This window comes from Trichechus manatus, unplaced genomic scaffold (assembly GCF_000243295.1).
Source record: "Trichechus manatus latirostris isolate Lorelei unplaced genomic scaffold, TriManLat1.0 scaffold00244, whole genome shotgun sequence".
In the NCBI taxonomy this organism is placed as follows: domain Eukaryota; kingdom Metazoa; phylum Chordata; class Mammalia; order Sirenia; family Trichechidae; genus Trichechus; species Trichechus manatus.
In genome coordinates, this window is record NW_004444180.1 from 941,675 (window position 1) to 959,565 (window position 17,891).

At 51.5% G+C, this 17,891-nt stretch overlaps 1 protein-coding gene across 3 annotated transcripts in view; it reads left to right on the forward strand.

The window, feature by feature from the left end:
• The window catches only part of AP2A2 (adaptor related protein complex 2 subunit alpha 2), an 82,872-nt gene that overhangs the window by 30,414 nt on the left and 34,567 nt on the right, over nt 1-17,891 (forward strand). Inside the window, exons 2-4 of one of the 3 annotated variants that reach the window (XM_012559411.2) lie at nt 9,967-10,035; nt 11,913-12,055; nt 13,898-14,091. In XM_012559411.2, coding sequence (XP_012414865.1) covers nt 9,967-10,035; nt 11,913-12,055; nt 13,898-14,091 — 406 coding nt within the window. Of the gene's footprint in view, nt 1-9,966; nt 10,036-11,912; nt 12,056-13,897; nt 14,092-14,758; nt 15,110-17,891 lie in introns of those variants that run through there. The other 2 variants (XM_023724372.1, XM_023724373.1) reach the window with 2 other exon arrangements.

Sequence of the window (17,891 nt, forward strand, 5' to 3'; positions counted from 1 at the left end):
CCTCGTGGTGGGCCTGATGGTAGCACTCTCTGCCATTGGTATCTGTCGAGGGCCTGCTGATGAGGCCAGCCTTGGACTTCCTACTCATCCCGTCCGCTGTGGAGCACCTCACAGTTACAAGGCACTGTCACGCTTATCCTGTTCAGCTTTGTATCTTGGTAGAGTGTTGTCACGTCAGGTGAGGAGCCTCAGGTATTCACACCAAGGCTAGCTGTCCTAGCTCTGGCTTCCAAGGATGATGTGCTTCAGGTCAGCTCAGGTGAAGGACTGCTGCTCCTCTGACAGCCCGGGTCATGAGCGTGGGCGCCCATAGTGTATTTAAGGGTCCCCTGCGTTGGATATTATTTCTAGCTTTTAAATTATAAATATGTGATAAATAATAGCTGTTGTTATTGTTGTTAGGTGCCGTCGAGTCGGCTCCGACTCATAAAACAAAAAAGCCAAACCCGTTGCCGTCGAGTCGATTCCGACTCATAGTGACCCTATAGGACAGAGTAGAACTGCCCCCATAGGGTTTGCAAGGGGCGCCTGGTGGATTTCAACTGCTGACCTTTTGGTTAGCAGCTGTAGCTCTTAACCACTACGCCACCAGGATTTCCTCTGACTCATAGCGACCCTGTAATAATAGCTAGCATTTATGTAACATTTACTGTATGCTTTTACATATATTAACTCATTTAATTCTCAACACTCTATAAGTTCCTCGTTTTCAGACGAGGAGACTGGAGCAGAGAAGGTAAAGGTGATTCACCCGAGGTCACTGGACTAGTAAGAACCCACTGGTCTGCCTGAGGTGTATACACGCTGCACCACCCAGAGCTGGGCATACTGCCCAGGGCCAGGCACCAGTGTAGACCCCCGCCTGGGAAGAAGCAGAGCACATGCTGGTCGCATTGTGCTCATCCTGGGGATGGGGTGCTCCTTGGCCATTTGAGAAAGTGTGGGGGCACTGCTTTATGGTTAGGCTGAAGAAACCGTGTCTCTGTCTCGCTCCCTTTCTCTCCCTCTCGGAGACCTGTCCGTGTCACTGTGTACTAAGCCTCCCTGCAGGCTCACCGTCACCTCATGAGAACTGCTCCTGTGTGGCTCTCCCATTGCTTCTGGTCTGCCACCCACATGACCTGTCAGTATTGAGGTTTCAACGGCCTCTTGCCTTTTGCTGGATATGGGGGTTCTTCCTGGCTGTAGGGTCTGATGGAAGGGGTCTGCTGCTCCTCATACAGACTTCCAGCCCACCCCTGACATCTGCTTCTCCCTGTGCCCCACCTCCTGGGATGCCCGGCGCATTCAATTCCCGGGCCTTTTCTAGGCTGTTTCAGGCTTGCTTCTAACTGCTCCTTCCTGAGACAGGTGGGCCCAGCGCGCTCTGCTGGGCTGAGTCAGTCACCACTTGACCATCGCTTTCCAGTGGCCAAGATTGTATTGACCGCTCATGTCATACCATCATCTCCCTCTTTATTAAGTTTTTGACTAATTTTTCTTCCGTTTTCTGTGTATGGGGATTGTTATGGCCTTTATTTACATTTTTTGATTAATCACTCTGAGAGAAGGCCTTGGGGAAGACTAATTGGACTTCAGTAGTTTTATTTTCTTATTGTTAAATCAGATAATAATATGTGTTCTTCATTGTTGTTAAATCAAATTTGGGCTGGTGGTTCTTGTTTGGCGTGTGTTTCTAAGTGGAATTTTAAGGAGAATGTGTGACTCTGGCATTTATTCTAATTCTTATCTGAAGCAAGCTAGCAGGACAGCAACCTTGTTCTCCACTAAACAGAACGATACAGTATATATTTTTACAAACCTTTTTCTTAGGGGTTTAGTTTGCAGTGCTTTGAAACCCAGAAATCAAAGCAAGGGAGACAGGTGGCTGTGTGATGGCTTTTGTTTCAGAGGAAGGATCTGTGTTGATAAGTCAGTTCTTGACAGTGATGTAATATGGTAAATGGAATTTCTCTGTAGTTCAGTCAGTAGATTCTGTTATTGGTAATGATGAGTCAAACCAGAGGAGTTTGGATACCTGAATTTTCTGAAGAGTTATGTCTGAATCTTGAACTCAAACTTTTTTTTTATTTGTATTTTATTTTATTTTTATTGTGCTTTAAGTGAAAGTTTACAGTTCAAGTCAGTCTCTCATACAAAAATTTATACACACATTGCTATGAGACCCTAGCTGCTCTCCCCATAATGTGACAGCACACTCCTTTCCACACTGGATTTCCTGTGTCCGTTCAACGAGCTCCTGTCCCTCCTTGCCCTCTCATCTCACCTCCGGACAGGAGCTGCCCATTTAGTCTCATGTATCTACTTGGGCTAATAAGAAGCACACTCTTCATGAGTATCATTCTGTGTCCCACAGTCCAGTCTAATCTTTGTCTGAAGAGTTGGCTTCGGGAATGGTTTCAGTTCTGGGCTGGACAGAGTGTCCCGGGGCCATGTCTTCCAGGGTCCTTCCAGTCTCAGTCAGATCATTAAGTCTGGTCTTTTTACTAGAATTTGAGTTCTGCACCCCACTTTTCTTCCGCTCCGTCAGGGACTCTCTGTTGTGTTCCCTGTCAGGGCGGTCATTGGTGGTAGCTGGGCACCATCTAGTTCATCTGGTCTAAGGCTGATGGTGTCTCTGGTTTATGTGACCCTTTCTGTCCCTTAGGCTAATATTGTCCTTGTGTCTTTGGTGTTCTTCATTCTCCTTTGCCCCAGGTGGGTTGGGACCAATTGATGTATCTTAGATGGCTGCTCGCTGGCTTTTAAGACCCTAGACTCTACTCACCAAAGTCAGATGCAGAACATTTTCTTAATAAACTTTGTTTTGACAGTTGACACAGACGTCCCTGAAACCATGGTCCCCAGACCCCCGCCCCTGCCACTTTGTTTCTCGAAGATCCCGTTGAACTCAAACTTTTAAAAATAGGAAATAATTTTTAGAATATACTTCAACATGGCAGAGAATAAAAGGGAGAGGAGCCCTGGTGGCGCAGTGGTTAAGCTCTCGGCCACTAACCAAAGGTCAGTGGTTTGAAACCACCACGGGCTATGCAGGAGAAAGATGTGGCCGTCTGCTTCTGTAAAGATTACAGCCTTGGAAACCCTATGGGGCAGTTCCACTCTGTCCCATAGGGTTGCTATGAGTCGGAATTGACTCGACGGCAACAGGTTTGGTTTTTTTCGGTTTGGTATCTTAGGCAGAGTTCATAAAAGTCCTCTCTGAGGAGGTGACATTTAAGCTGAGTCCTGACACTGCATGGGGCCCAGCCTTGTGATCAGGAGGAGGGCCCCAGCTGGTAAAGAACTTGTTCTGTTTCAGGACCTGAAGGGCCAGCATGGCTAGAACATAGTGAGAGGATATAGCGTGAGATGAAGCAGATTGGCAGGTGGTGGCTGGAATGTGCTGGGCTTTGAAGGCCCTGGTAATGGTTCTGATTTCGTCCTCGGGCCCATGTAGGAAGCTGTTGGAGAAAAGTAAGTAAATGACACTTCTAATCATATTAAAAAGATTATATTGGCTTCTATGTAGAAAATAGGTTATAGGAGGCCAGGCGTGGAAAGTCAAAGCTGTTATAGTCCAGACAAGAGATATTGGTGGCAATGGAGATAGCGAGAATTGAGCATTCATTTGGAAGAGAAATGAATACGACTTCCTGTGAGGAGAGGAGAAGCCCAGGTCCCGATGGCTTCACTGAGGAGTTCTACCAAACATTTCAAGAATTATTACCAGCCCTTCACAAACTGTCCCAAAAAATGTAAGAGGAGGGAACACTTAAAAGATTCAAATAAAGAATGGAAAAAGATACACTATGCAAATAGTAATCAAAGAGAACTGGAATGCTATACTAATGTCAGTTAGAATATTCCTGGAGACGAAAATTGTTACTAGAGCCAAAGGAGGACATTTTATAATGATAAAAAGGTCAATCCATCAAGAAGATATAGGATATAAACATATATGCACCTAATAACTGAGCCCCAAATATAAGAAGCAAAAACTGACAACTGGTTATCCACCTGCAAAAGAATGAAGTTGGACCTTCTACCTCACACCATGTACAAAAATTAACTCAAAATGAATCATAAACCTAAATGTAAGAGCTAAAACTATAAAACGCTTAGAAGAAAATGTAGGAGCAGATCTTTGTGACTTTGGGTTAGACAGAAGTTTCTTAGATATGACAGCAAAAGTACAAGTGACCAAAAAAGATAAATTGGCCTTCATCAAAATTAAAAACTTATCCTACAAGCAGTACTGCTAAGAAAGAGAAAAGACAATCCAAGAATGGGAGAAAATACTTAGAAATTATGTATCCGATAAGTAACTTGTATCCAGAATATATAAAGAACTCAGTGATAAAAAGACAAATAACCCAATTAAAAGTGGGCAAATTATTTGAATTGACATTTCTCCAAAGAAGATATACTGATGTCCAATAAGCACATTAAAAGATGCTCAACATCATTAGCCATCAGGGAAAAGCAAATCAAAACCACAGTGAAATACCACTCCTCACCAACTAGGATGACTATAATAAAAAAGATGAATAATAAGTGTTGGTGAGGTTATGGAGAAATTGGAAACCTCATTCATTGCTGAAGGGAGTGTAAAATGGCATCGCCGCTGTGGAAAGCAGCCTGTCACTTCCTTAGATGTTAAACATAGTATTACCGTATGATCCAGCAATTCTACTCTTAGATATTTACTAAAGAAGAATGAAAACCTATGTCTGCACTAAAACTTGTACACAAATGTTCATAGCAATGTTATTCATAATAGCCAAAAAGTGAGAACAACCCAAATGTCCATCACCTGATGGATTAGCAAAATATAGTGTATCCATATAATGGAATATTATTGGCAATAAGAAGGAATGAAGTAGATCAGTGTTTGCTGGGGCCGGGGGAGAGGGGTTGTGAGTGACTGCTAATGGATAAGGGATTTCTTTTTAGCTTGTGGTGCTGGTTGCACAACTCTGGGAATAGACTAAAACCATTGGATTGCACACTTTAAATGGGCCAGTTGTATGGTATGTGAATTATGTCTTAAGCTCTGTTTAAAAAATGATATGCCAATTAACATTTGTGAGAGTCAGTTGGCTTCAGTGACTTGTTAGTGTAAAAATTTTAATATTCTTTGAGGTTTTTAAATCCCAATCTGTTGTTGCTGTGAGTTTCTGTTCTGGGGTCTGTTGTTCCAATGCTTTAATTAAGAGAACATGTAGAGAATATTTCTGATGACCCTGGTAGCTACCCATGTGCCAGATGCTGTGCATCTCCCATGCTTTTCCAATATTACCATATGCGGTCCTCGCTAAAACCCCTTGATGGCTGACACTCCCATTTCAAGAAAGAGAAACTGAGGCTTAGAGAAGCTAAACCAGTCCTTGAGGTCCCGTGGCTAGTCAGGCATGGGGTGGAATTCCCACCCCGGCTTGATCTCCGAGTTTGCTTGGTTATATACCTTCAGTACAGTTTTAGCAATAGTACCTATCTTAAAAAAATAGGCTTTTCTTGTTCAGTTTTAGGCTTTTGAGTTACCCAATGAAATCACTTTATACCAAGACTAACCCGAGGTGGCACAAATGGTTAAGCACATGGCTGCTAACTGAAAGGTTGGTGGTTTGAACCCATCCAGAGGCACCTGGGAAGAAAGACCTGGCGATCTGCATCTGAAAGGTCGCCGTCATGAAAACCCTGTGGAGCACAGTTCTACTCTGCAACACATGGGTTTGCATGAGTGAGAATTGACTTGACAGCAAGTGGTGGTTGGTTTTAATAGTCTTTATTTTGACCAAGTTTTATTGTCATTTCAAAGACTTACTACCTTAAGATTTTGGTATTTTATAATACAGTGTAATGTGTTCTGAAAACCTATACTGTTTGTTTGGGAACTTGGGCTGTTTCCAGAATATTAATACTGTCAGTTAATCAGTTCAGCCTGCAAACAAGAAATAATGAACAAATATGTTATTTTTTTTTTTTTTTTTTTTAAATTGTGCTTTAAGTGAAAGTTTACAATTCAGGTTAGTCTCTCCTACAAAAATTTATACATACATTGTTACGTGACCCTCATTGCTCTCCCTTTACTGTGACAGCACGCTCCTTTCTACCCCTAATTTTTCATGTTCATTCAACCAGCTCCTGACCCTCTGTGCCTTCTCATCTTGCCTCTGGATAGGAGCTGCCCATTTAGTCTCATATATCTACTTGAGCTAAGGAGCACACTCTTTACGAGTATCATTTTATGTCCCACAGTCCAGTCTAATGTTTGTCTGAAGAGTTGGCCTTGGGAATGGTTTTAGTTCTGGGCTAACAGAGAGTCCAGGGGCCATGGCTTCCGGGGTCCCTCCAGTCTCAGTCAGACCGTTAAGTCTGGTCTTTTTACTACAATATGAGTTCTGCACCCCACTTTGCTCCTGCTCCATCAGGGACTCTCTGTTGTGTTCCCTGTCAGGGAGGTCATTGGTGGTAGCCGGGTACCATCTAGTTCTTCTGGTCTCAGGCTGAGGAAGTCTCTGGTTTATGTGGCCCTTTCTCAAACATATTATTCTTGAAGAATGACCAGGGACAGTAGTTCTAACAATCTGAGATCCTTTCTCAAATGCCTGTCCCCACAGAACGCCTCCTTTGCTACTTGTTTTCAGTTGCCTTTGAGTCGGCTCTGACTTGTGATGACCCTGTTACAATGGGAGACACGGTGCCCAGTTCTGCGCCGTCCTCATGATGGTGTGTGTGTTTGAGCCCACTGTAGGGCTATTGTGTCAATCCTCCGCATTGAGGGTTTCCCTCGTTTTCTCTGTCCGTCCCCTTTGCCAACCCTGAGGTCCTTTTCTAGTGATTGGTCTCTCCTAGTGACGTGTCCGAAGTGAGCAAGTCAAAGTCTTGCCATCCTCACGTCTAAGGAACATGCTGGTTGTGTTTCTTCTGAGACTGATTTGTTCCTTCTTTTGGCAATCCACTTGTTGTGTGCTGTTGAGTTGACTCTGACTCATAGCGACCCTATAAGGTGGCAGATCTTTACAGGAGCAGAATGCCAGGTCTTTTCTTTCACGGAGCTGCTGCTGGGTTCAAACCACAGACCTTTCCATTAGCAGCCGAGTGCTTAGCCATCGCGCCACCAGGACTCCTTTGTTGCTACTTAAAAAAACCAAACTCCTTGCTGTCGAGTCGATTCAGACTTCTAGCAACACTATACTGGGTGTGAATTGTAGCTTGCTTTTGGCAAGTGGCTGTGGGCTGGTCTAGATTACTTATTAGCCAACAGAACTCCTAAGTCCACTGTAGGTACTACCTTCTATAAATAGGGTGACCCGGTGCCTGCAGACTTGCTGTGTCTAGAGACAATTCGGCAAAGACCAGGACTTCTTCGCTGTGGAGCAAAGATCAGATGCCAGGAGGGCAGGGCTGACCCTGCAGCTCCCTCGCTCCTCTCCCCGGACTTCTCCCTTTACCGTCTGCTTCTCAGGTCGGGGCAGGTCAGCCCTGCCCTCTACCCAGAGCAAATTTTTTATCTAAAAAGAGATAAGATTTTTTTGTTAGACCTGTTTCTAGCTCTGTGGGCGGTTAAAGTCCTCCCTGCGTGCTCTTGCAGGAGACCCTCGACAGGGGGCGCCAAAGCGCACAGACCACTGCCCACCGGACCGGCTGCGCAGCATCACCCCCTACCCCAGCATCTTAGTCAATTCAGCATGCCTGTCTGTGTCTGGATAACCAGTCACCTACCATAGACCAGATTTTCTTTAATATTTTCCCTTTGACAGGCATGTTTGAACCAAGTGCGGCAGGGTGTTTCTATGGCATTTTCTTTTAGGCGTCCACAGGGCGTAATACTTAGTGATAGCCTTGATCAGCTGAATAGAAAAAACAATAGTCAGTTCAAGGGCTTATGTTGCGGGCTGTGTGCTGGGTGCTGTTCTCATGCTTTATGCACCTCGATCCCATCTCCATGTTCACACAAGGACACTGAGGCTGAGAGGCTCCTTCTTGAATTGCTCCCGTCACAGCCTCCACAGCGGTCCTGGCAGGCTCCAGTGTCCCATAGTCTCCTCAGTGCTGGGACACGTGGTTTTCCTGGAGCGGCGCCTCTGCCCTCCACGCCTGCATGTCTCCTGATTGCCCTCACTGCGGGAGGGAGGGTGCAGGGCAGGGCTGCCCCTCATCCCATCCAGCCTCCAGCCAGGGCAAAGCCCTCCTGTCACCACTAAGCCCTGGTCTGTGTTGGTTGGTTGCCAGAACATGGGGGATGTGGCCACGAGGAGATGCCGGTCCCGGCCCTTAAGGACTGGGTGGCTTAGTTGGGTAGTGGGGCAGGGATGGTGCAGCAGGTGCTCGGGAGATTGCCACTCACTGTGATGAGGTTGAGCATGGTGCTATGGGGCACCCAGTCCAGCCTGTGGGTGGAGGAGGATTTCTCAGAGTAGAGACAGCCTGGCTGCTTGGCTGAAGGCGTGGAGAGGGGTGTACCGGGCAGAGAAGGCAGAATACCTGAGGACTGGGGCCCAGGGGTGTTCCAGTCCATCCCTCTGAGCTTGGCCCTTGTCGTTGTTAGGTGCCCTCCAGTCGGTTCTAACTCATAGCGACCTTATGTACAATAGAATGAAACACTGCCCGGTCCTGTGCCATCCTCGCAATCGTTGTTACGCTTGAGCCCATTGTTGCAGCCACTGTGTCAGTCCATCTCGTTGAGGATCTTCCTCTTTTTCTCTGACTCTCTATTTTACCAAGCATGATGTCCTTCTCCAGGGACTGGTTCCTCCTGATAACACGTCCAAAGTATGTGAGACGTAGTCTCGCCATCCTTGCCTCTAAGAAGCATTCTAGTTGTACTTCTTCCAAGACAGATTTGTTCATTCTTTTGGCAGTCCATGGTATTTGCCAACACCACAATTCAAAGGCTTCGGTTCTTCTTTGGTCCTCCTTACTCATTGTCCAGCTTTCGCATGCATATGACGCAATTGAAAACAGCATGGCTTGGTTCAGGCGCACCTTAGTCTTCAAGGTGACATCTTTGCTTTTCAACACTTTAAAGAGGTCTTTTGTAGCAGATTTGTGCAATGCGTCTTTTGATTTCTTGACTGCTGCCTCCATGGGCGTTGATTGTGGATCCAAGTAAAATGGAATCCTGGACACCTTCATGTAGCCCTAGTAAAATCGCCTATTCTGTCTAGGCTTCAGTTTTCGTAGCTAGTCAAGGTGGAGTGAAACTAAACGTGGTCCAGTCTCTTCCTGTGCTGGACACATTACATGCCCGCAACCGTTTGTTGAGTTAATGCCAGTCTAGCGGAAGATTCAGTATGTAGCGAACATTTGCCTGCAACATATATAATTTATCTTCTAGCCCTTTTTCGTACAATGGAGAATCCCCAGACTTCATTGAATATTATAAAAGTAGACCTGTCAGCTTTTGCAGGTTGGTGAATTTCATGAGGAAAGAAAATTGGATGCACACAGCAGTTAATGCTTTATACTTCTGTTGTTTGCGGCAGTGAAAATCGGTTTTCGGAGTACGCTGTTATTAGCTGGTAGTGATCACTGTGGAAAACGTTTGGCAGGTATTTTGAGGCCCTTCTCAGCTCAGAAATGTGGCAGGAAGATGTCACTAGAAGCTGTGGGGCAGAGCACCGCATCCGACCACACCTGTGTAGACAGTGGCTTTCCTGGGGTGCTCCCAGATGTGCTCCATCCCCACCGTCCCGTTCGTATGGATACTGTCCTGTGGGCCCCGTGGAGGCCCGGCCAGGGTGCAGGTCACGGCCCCGGGGCTCTGCGGCGGGCACTCCCGCCTGGCTTATGTTTGGGCCGAGGACTTCTCTCCTTGTGCTGTTTTGTAAAAGGGGCTGAAGCAGAGACTGTCCAGGGCCTTGTTCCACCCCTAAAGCAGTGGCTGTGCCTTTAGTTCTTGGAATGCGGGCCATGTCGGGAAAGAGGTGTTGCTGGAGAAATCACTTAAAGTAACAATGTGTTTCCTTTCTCTTTTCTTAGGCAAAAGTAAAGAAGCAGAAATAAAGAGGATAAATAAAGAACTGGCAAACATTAGATCAAAATTTAAAGGTAAGTGTGCTCAACCTTTTCCATGAAATGATCTGACTAATTTTATATGGTAAGGACTAATCTTTTAATGTTATTTTTATCACCTTAAACCAAAGTTAAACTCTCAGCACATGGTTACTGTCGTGGCTTCGCAGAGTTAGAACGTGTTTAAAATCAAGCCGTTGGTTATCCGTGCGTTGTCTGAGTGGTGTACTGAGTAGTTGGCGCCCGCCCCGACCCCCCGGATCCCTTGTTTTCCTGGACCGATGGGTGCAGCTGTCTCCCTCCGCGGAGCGGCCCCAACGCGCGTTGCTCAGCTGTGCCAGGTGGAGGTGGCTCGGCTCTGCCACCTCAGAGCTCAAGTGTGACAGAGCTGTCTGTGCATGTGCCGCCGTGCCGCCACAGTAACGCGCAGGGACCCGACCGACACCCGGAGGAAGACACCCCAGCCCGGCGCGGTGGGCTCGCCTGCCCCGTGTGCCTCGTCTTGGAGAAGTGTAAAGGCTGTAGGGACGTTTTCACAGGTTCAGGGCCTGGTTCCAGGCGCATGTCCTGGCCACCAGGGGGCGGAGATGGCCCGAAATGCTGTGTTGAGGGGAAGCCGAGGACAGAACCCTGGGGACCATGGGGACAGGCGGAAGACAGCCCGCTTTAACATTTTTAAGCCGGGCCCCAGGATCCACTAGGAGGTCCTACACTTAGAGATTGTTGGCCTCAGGACCTGGCTGCAGTCTAGCACTATGTCCTGAAGCCTGGATCAGCTGGGGGACCGTCAGGAGGTGGAGGCCATGCAGCGGGTTAAAGAGGGACGGTTACTGTAAAGGATGGTTAGTCTCTGATTGGAGGGGCTGACTACAAGCTATAAGGAAATCCTAGGACCCCTAGGGCTGAGGGAGTGTCCCCAAGGCAGGCAGGTTGGGGCTCAGACCCTTAGGCTGCAGTCACCAGGCAAGCTGGAAACAAGCGGGCACAGGTCAGGTGGTGTCGGCACCTGGGGAGGCGTGGGGCCCTGGGCTGCAGGTGAGTTGCAGGGGGCCTGCGGAGGGAGAGGCTGTTGGTAGTGGCAGGAGCCCTCTGGGGCCGGCTTACGTGGAGGGGGCCGCGGGAGGCTGTGGCCAGGCCGAGGCCGTGTAGCTGGGGAGCACTCCCACATCCACAGCAGCAGGCGTCACCCTACAACCCACAGGAAGAAGACTAGGCCTTTGGGTGGCCACTCGGCAGTCGGCTAAGGGTTGACTCTGAGGACTTTTCTGCACTTCTCCAGTGAAAGGAGAGCCCCTGGTGTTGAGAGCCGCCATGCTGATCTTGATTTAGTTGTTTTTGGAACTTGGTTTTCCGCCGACTTATGTTTTGAGTTTGCCGCGCCCTGATGCGTGATGAGGTGTTCAGTAACGACACGATTAAAGACGTGAAGTCCTTTTGGGTTTTTTTTGTTTTGTTTTTTTTTGTGGCTAGGCAATTTATTCTAAAACTTGTGAAATGGAAGGTAATTTATTTAGGGTATGTTCATCTGCCTGAATTAGTGAACTTCTGTAGGAGATTAACTGGCCAGTTTCAGGTAGCCATTGTGGAATCGCATCGCCCTCAGGGCCCAGGAGGGTTGAGGCGGGTGGCTGAGGCCCATGGGGAGCGCCTGCCCACTCGGCGCCGGCGTTCTTGGTTTTATTTGGGGACTGCACGGGCCTGGCTGCCTCAGAGTAAGGAAAGCAGAAGCATCAAGCCGAAACAGAGTCCCCAGAACAACTTCTGAGTGCCTGGATGAGTGGGCATGGCATTTGGGTTTCTCTGCGCTGCCCAGTGAGGGTGTCACTCACCTCGGTGCTGCCTGCAGTCAGCCGCCTGCCCCTGCGAGGAGCGCTCCCCTCACCCTGGGTAAACCCGCCCCTTCTCTTCTGTAGGTGACAAGGCTCTCGATGGCTACAGCAAAAAAAAATATGTCTGCAAATTGCTTTTCATCTTTCTTCTGGGCCACGACATTGACTTTGGGCACATGGAGGCTGTGAACCTGCTGAGCTCTAACAGATACACGGAGAAGCAGATCGTGAGTCCTGTCCGCAGTCCCCGGGGCCCAGTGGTGGAGGCCGCACACTAGCTCCCCGTTGCCTTCTGCTTCCTGTCCTTCTTTGTCCCATCTTTTAACACAGCAGTGTGGGCCTGGTGCAAAACGCAGGCACGTGTAGACCGCAGCGCTTTGCCCGCGAGCCCCAGGCGTTCGTGGGAGCCCTGGTTTCACAGTGTGTATCTGAGCGGGCCTCCCCTTCCCCGCCCTCCCCTTTCTAAACGCCGCAAACCAGCTGCTCTGAACACCCCCCCTCAGGAAAGCCTCCGGAGCCATGGAGGGTTCTTTTTAGAAAAGGTTCTGAGTCAGGTAGCCGCTTCTTTTCTGGCTGCTCTCTTTGCGTACTTTCCCTTCCCCTTTGGGGGTTTATCTGCCCGGAGCCCAGCTTTTGATGCAGTGGGTCCCTGGGGCGCCTGTGGGTCACGCTCTCCTGAGGTCAGCCTCTAAAGGGAGGGCTGGGGGCCGTTCACAGGTTCCCTTCCCCGCGGTGCCTGTTGGTGCGCTGTCACAGGTGAGTGTGTCTGGCTGCCCCGCACAGCCTGCATACACTGTTGGGGTGGTTTAACAGTCAGTCGGTGCCCCAGACGCGCCGGGCTGCTGGTCCCAGAGCCGGCTCAAGCTTCTTAGTGTCCTCGCTCTCTTGGACTAACATTATTCCTGTGTGTTTTACCCAGTGTTGTAAAGTTACATTTTCTTCCATTTGTAAAAAAGTTAACTTAGGTAAAGTAAAAAGAAAACCCTACGTGTTCCAGGGTTAGTGGTGTCTGTTCAGTTACAGTTCATGGAGAGCCTGCTCTGGTCCATGCAGTGTGCCGGGGACCCTTGGGGACTTAGTGCCAGCGAGAGATGGGCATGCTCTGCCCAGTGGGGTGTGGGAGGGGGCAGTGTGCCATGGACCCCTGGGGACTCAGTGCCAGAGAGAGATGGGCCTGCTCTGCCCAGTGGGGTGAGGGACAGGGCAGTGTGCCAGGGACCCCAGGGGACTCAGCGCCAGAGAGAGATGGGCCTGCCCTGCCCAGTGGGGAGGGACGAGGGCATCAGACAGCCCCCAGAGAGTGATAGCTGTGGAGTGCAGAATTCCCTGGGAGTCTGAGGGAGGGAGGGGACTGAGCTCGGGGAGGCTCCGGGGCGGGGGTGGTGGGGTGGGTTGAGGTGGAGCCTAAAGGGTGAGCAGGAGTCTGGGGGGGAAGAAGGGTGGGAAGCATGTGGAAACAGAGCAGGCAGCACATCACGGAGGGCATGTGGCAGGAGGGCAGCAGAAGCTGGGCTGGAGGGAGGAAGATGTGGCTCTGTGGTCTGGCCAGGCCACTCGGGCCTTCCCCCGAAGAAGCGTGGGAAGCTGTGCTGGATTCTCACCTGGGTAGTGGTGGTGAGGCTGGAGAAATGCATAGATTCAAGAGAGGGGAAGACAGCAAGCAGGCTAGGTTTCCAGAACCCACCTAGCTTCTTAGTAAGTTATTAGTGACATCGGACGCTCACCCGTGTAACCTGCGGATTAGTGAGGTGGGACTGTGGGGAGGAAGGGACCAAGGAGTCTGATCCCAGTGAGACGCACGTGAGCAGCTTCTTAGGCTTGTCTGTGTGACACTACTTGGTGAATGCGTTTGCCTGTCCCATGGTGGAATTCTGAGCAAAGGCGTTCTTTCCTCCTGCAGCAGGATTAACACTTTTGTCCAAGTAAAGATGAGTCTTCCCTGTGTCGCACATGTGGGCCGGTGGACTTAGTGCTGGAGGTCTCCCGAAGATGGGAACGTCGGCGTGCTGTCGCGTGTTGGACGTCTGGCTTGTTGTGAACTCTGTTTTCTTCTCTCTTCCGGCACTCAGGGCTACCTTTTCATCTCTGTGTTGGTGAACTCCAACAGTGAGCTGATCCGCTTGATCAACAATGCCATCAAGAATGACCTGGCAAGCCGGAACCCCACCTTCATGGGCCTGGCACTGCACTGCATCGCCAACGTGGGCAGCCGTGAGATGGCCGAGGCGTTCGCTGGGGAGATTCCCAAGATCCTTGTGGCTGGGTATGTGTCTCGTGACGTGTCTCGGGTTAAAGAACTCAAACGTGTGACTATTTAAAGAACCTGTAGAATGTGCTGATCTCCCCACCTTATGTCCTGAGGAGACGTGAGCAGTCCAAGAAGTACAAGTTCAGACTCCAGGCGGAGTCCAGCTGGACCGTCTCTCCTCAGGACCTCCGGAGGTTTAGAGAAGACCGAGGAGAGCAAGCCCCACCTTGCCAGCCACAGCCGCCAGGAGAGGCTCACCGTGTGCTGCACACAGTCCCTCTGGTGGGGTGCAGGTGGCCACCCCACCCTGAGGAGCACAGCACCCAGTCTCTGAGCATTCTTAGTGCCCCCCCCCCAATTTTAAGAGAAACTGAGTGAGGGGACGAACGGTGGCTCTGGGAAGAATTCAGAAGCACCCGCGCCGTCTGTGCGTTTTCCAGGCATCCTGCTGGCTGGAAAGCTCATGGGTGCACGGCCCGCGAGAAGGGTGGGCTCAGAGAGAGGATCTGGTGCTCCAGAAGGACCTGTGAGGAGGCCAGGTTGCATCCAGCAGGCTCCCAGCCCCTCGGGCCCAGGAAAGTGGGTGGAACACAGCCTGTAGTCTCCCAGTGAGAGGGAGGAGGGCTGTGGGGTGGGGGGTGATCAGAGCAAACGGGGCTCTCAGCAGATGTGATCTTGCCTTGAGGGGACATTTGGCGGTGTCTCAGGATGTTTTGATTGTCACAGTGGGATGGGAGTGCTGCTGGCATCTGGTGGGTGGCGAGCAGGTTGTGGATGGCCCCGGGGTGACCGGCCCTGAGTGCCCGTGGTGCAGCACTTGGGGGGCCTGATCACACGTGAGCAGCGCCAAGAGCAGCGACCTGTCTGCCGTGCAAGCCTGGAGGACGTCATACGGGAGACAAGACGGAGCCCCGGCTCGGCACATAGCTGCAGACTGACCTGTTGAGCATGGATTCCACACCCAGGAGCTCAGAGGCAGGCAGACCCAAGGACCTAAGGAAGCAAGTGGAGAGCTGGACACCGCTGCTGCATGGTGAGCGTCAGACGGGCAGAGCGGCCAGGAGGGGCCCTGGAGTAAAACTGCCAGGAAGGAAGGAAGGCTCAAGCTGACCCGCACGGGTGTGTGTGCGCAGGTGTGTGAGTGTGCAGGTATGAGGGTGAGTGTGTGTGAGCCTACGGGTGTGTGTGAGTGCAGGTGTGCGTGTGCGTGTGTGTGAGCCTACGGCTGAGTGTGTGAGTGCGGGTGTGCGTGTGCGTGTGTGCCTATGGCTGAGTGCAGGTGTGCGTGTGCGTGTGAGCCTACGGCTGAGTGAGTGCAGGTGTGCGTGTGCGTGTGTGTGAGCCTACGGCTGAGTGTGTGAGTGCGGGTGTGCGTGTGTGTGAGCCTACGGCTGAGTGTGTGAGTGCGGGTATGCGTGTGCGTGTGCCTACGGCTGAGTGAGTGCAGGTGTGCGTGTGCGTGTGTGTGAGCCTACGAGTGTGTGCCTGTGCGCCTGAGAAGGAAAGTCAGGAGACTGGTCTCGGGGCCTTGCCCGCTGCGCCCTCTGCTCCCTCCGCGCCCTCCGCGCCCTCCCCGATGGCGGCTTCTACCCCGGCTTCTCACCCGTGTGTCTCCTTCCTCAGCGGTCCCTCGTGGGCCTCCCTGGCCCTTCCTCCCTGACCGGTTCACATCCCATGCCCTTTCACCACGTGTATGTTTACTGCCTGCCCTTACAATGCTAGTTTTCTGGGCCAGAGGTGGTCGTCTCTGACTATTGCTTTATCTCTAGCATTTGGAACAGTACCTGGAACATGCAAGTCTCCAGTGAATGGACGCTAAAGCAGACCAAGGTGGTCTCTGAGATGGAGAGCTCCATACATGAGCCGGAGAAAGCGTTCGAGAGAGGCCCATTCCCTGAAACAGAGAACACCCTGCAGTGCAGACGGAAAGGAACAGGATGATCCGCTCGTGGTGCAGCCTGGATGAGCTGTTGGAATGGGAGGATGAGGCAGGACACGGGGCAGTGTCTCCAGGATGCGGGGAAACTGGGGAAACCGAGTCTGGCCTGGTGCTGCTGGCCCCAGCTGAGCTGTCCTGTGAGAAAATGGCAAGAGGCAGGTTCCTCTACACCAGAAAGCTCAGGAACACAGCACCACGAGCCCACCTGAAGAAAACCACCAACCCTGAAATCCAGCTGAGCAATGGGCGACTCGGAACCGAGGGCTCGGGAATGGAGGCGGTGGTCGGGGGCTGGCGAGGGTGCAGGCGGGGGATGGGATGGCGGGCAGAGGAGAAGCGAGTGCTACAGACATAGACATGGTGAACATCACGTCACAGAAATGGAGATGTTTGCGGGAGGGATGGGATCATGGCGTCTTCTACACCCGGGGTCAGTTGATAGCTCTTGGGAAGCATGGTTTTGGGGGGCCAAGAGCGCATCGGGCAGATGCCCTCCTGGCAGCCTGCAGTCACCCTGGGTACCTGTCAAACCACCAACACGAGGTGGGGGTGCAGAAAACGGGGCAGATATCCCCGCACTCCCCAGGATCTTTGCATCCAAAAGAAGACAGTTATTCAAATAAGTTTCTCCTTGGAGTAGTGCCAGGGGAGATTAGGAATAAAAACCTGAAGGCGGGTGAGTGGGAAGGCAGCCCCCAAACCTTTCTTCTTCCCACACGGGCGGCAGTTCCCACCTGATCACTGAGGCCTCTGAGTGCCGGCTGAGGCTCCAGGGGTGCCGACCTTGCTTGAGCGCTCCGGGACCATTCCTCAGGCTCCCCTCGGCCTTCTCTTCCCAGCTGTTAGCGGCGTGGCCAGGGCAGGGGAAACGGACAAGCAGAGCACCGGGATGTTCTCTGCACCACACCCACCCACCCATATTCAAACCAGAGAGAACAACCGGACAAACGCCGCCCACCCCTCAGGGTCTGTCTAGAGGGAGCCACCTCTGGGCTTCTGGGCCCCGAGTGCTGCTTGTCTCCATCAGCCCGGGAACATGACCCAGGCTGGTTTGGAAGGCAGGACGTGTGGAAGGTGCTTTCCGGGAGTGAGGAGAGAATGGGTCCTGCGTGCTTCGTGCGCGGCGGAAGGGCAGAGGGGGCACAGTCACGGCCATGTAGGCATCGTCACGGCGGGGCTGCGGGGAGCGTTTCAGCCCCTGGCCCTTTCTGGGCACAGTAGTAGTGCCAGTGCTTTGGCGGCTGTGACGTGCCCACACCCTGCTCACCGGCAGGCGAGAGGTACCCTAGCTGGAAGTGCAGCGCGCTGGGTGAGGAGAGGACGAGGCTGGGGCGGGGGAAGGTTGCCAGGGGAACCCCGGGAGGTCCGCGGCGTGTGGGTCTCTGCGCTTACAGTGTTGGCTGTGTAGTCCGTGAACCGATGAAGAACAAACCCGCCCTGGTTCACACAGTTAATGAGGACCGTCAGTTGAATAGCATTCAGGCGACGCAGCCCGAGTTGTATTCAGCAGTCAGGAAGAATATTAGAATTGCATTTGGAGGCAAAGATGTTAGCACTCGAGGCTTCCTGTTGAGGTGTCCACTGTGGGCTCTGTGCTGCTGGCCCCTCAGGGAAGATGGTGCCATCATCGTGCACATGGCCAGTGAGCGCGAGTGTGAGTGCACCAGACCATCCTGATGAGGTTCAAGCCTACGAGTCCACAGCCCTCCAAGCACAGACCCCCGGCCCCTCTTGCCCCGACGACTCTGGGGGTCTGCGTGCAGCTCTGATGGCGGGCGGCGTGCTGGGCCTGCGTGGCAGCGGTGGGCGGTTTGCGTGCAGCTCTGACGGCGGGCTGTGGGCTGGGCCTGCGTGGCAGCGGTGGGCGGTTTGCGTG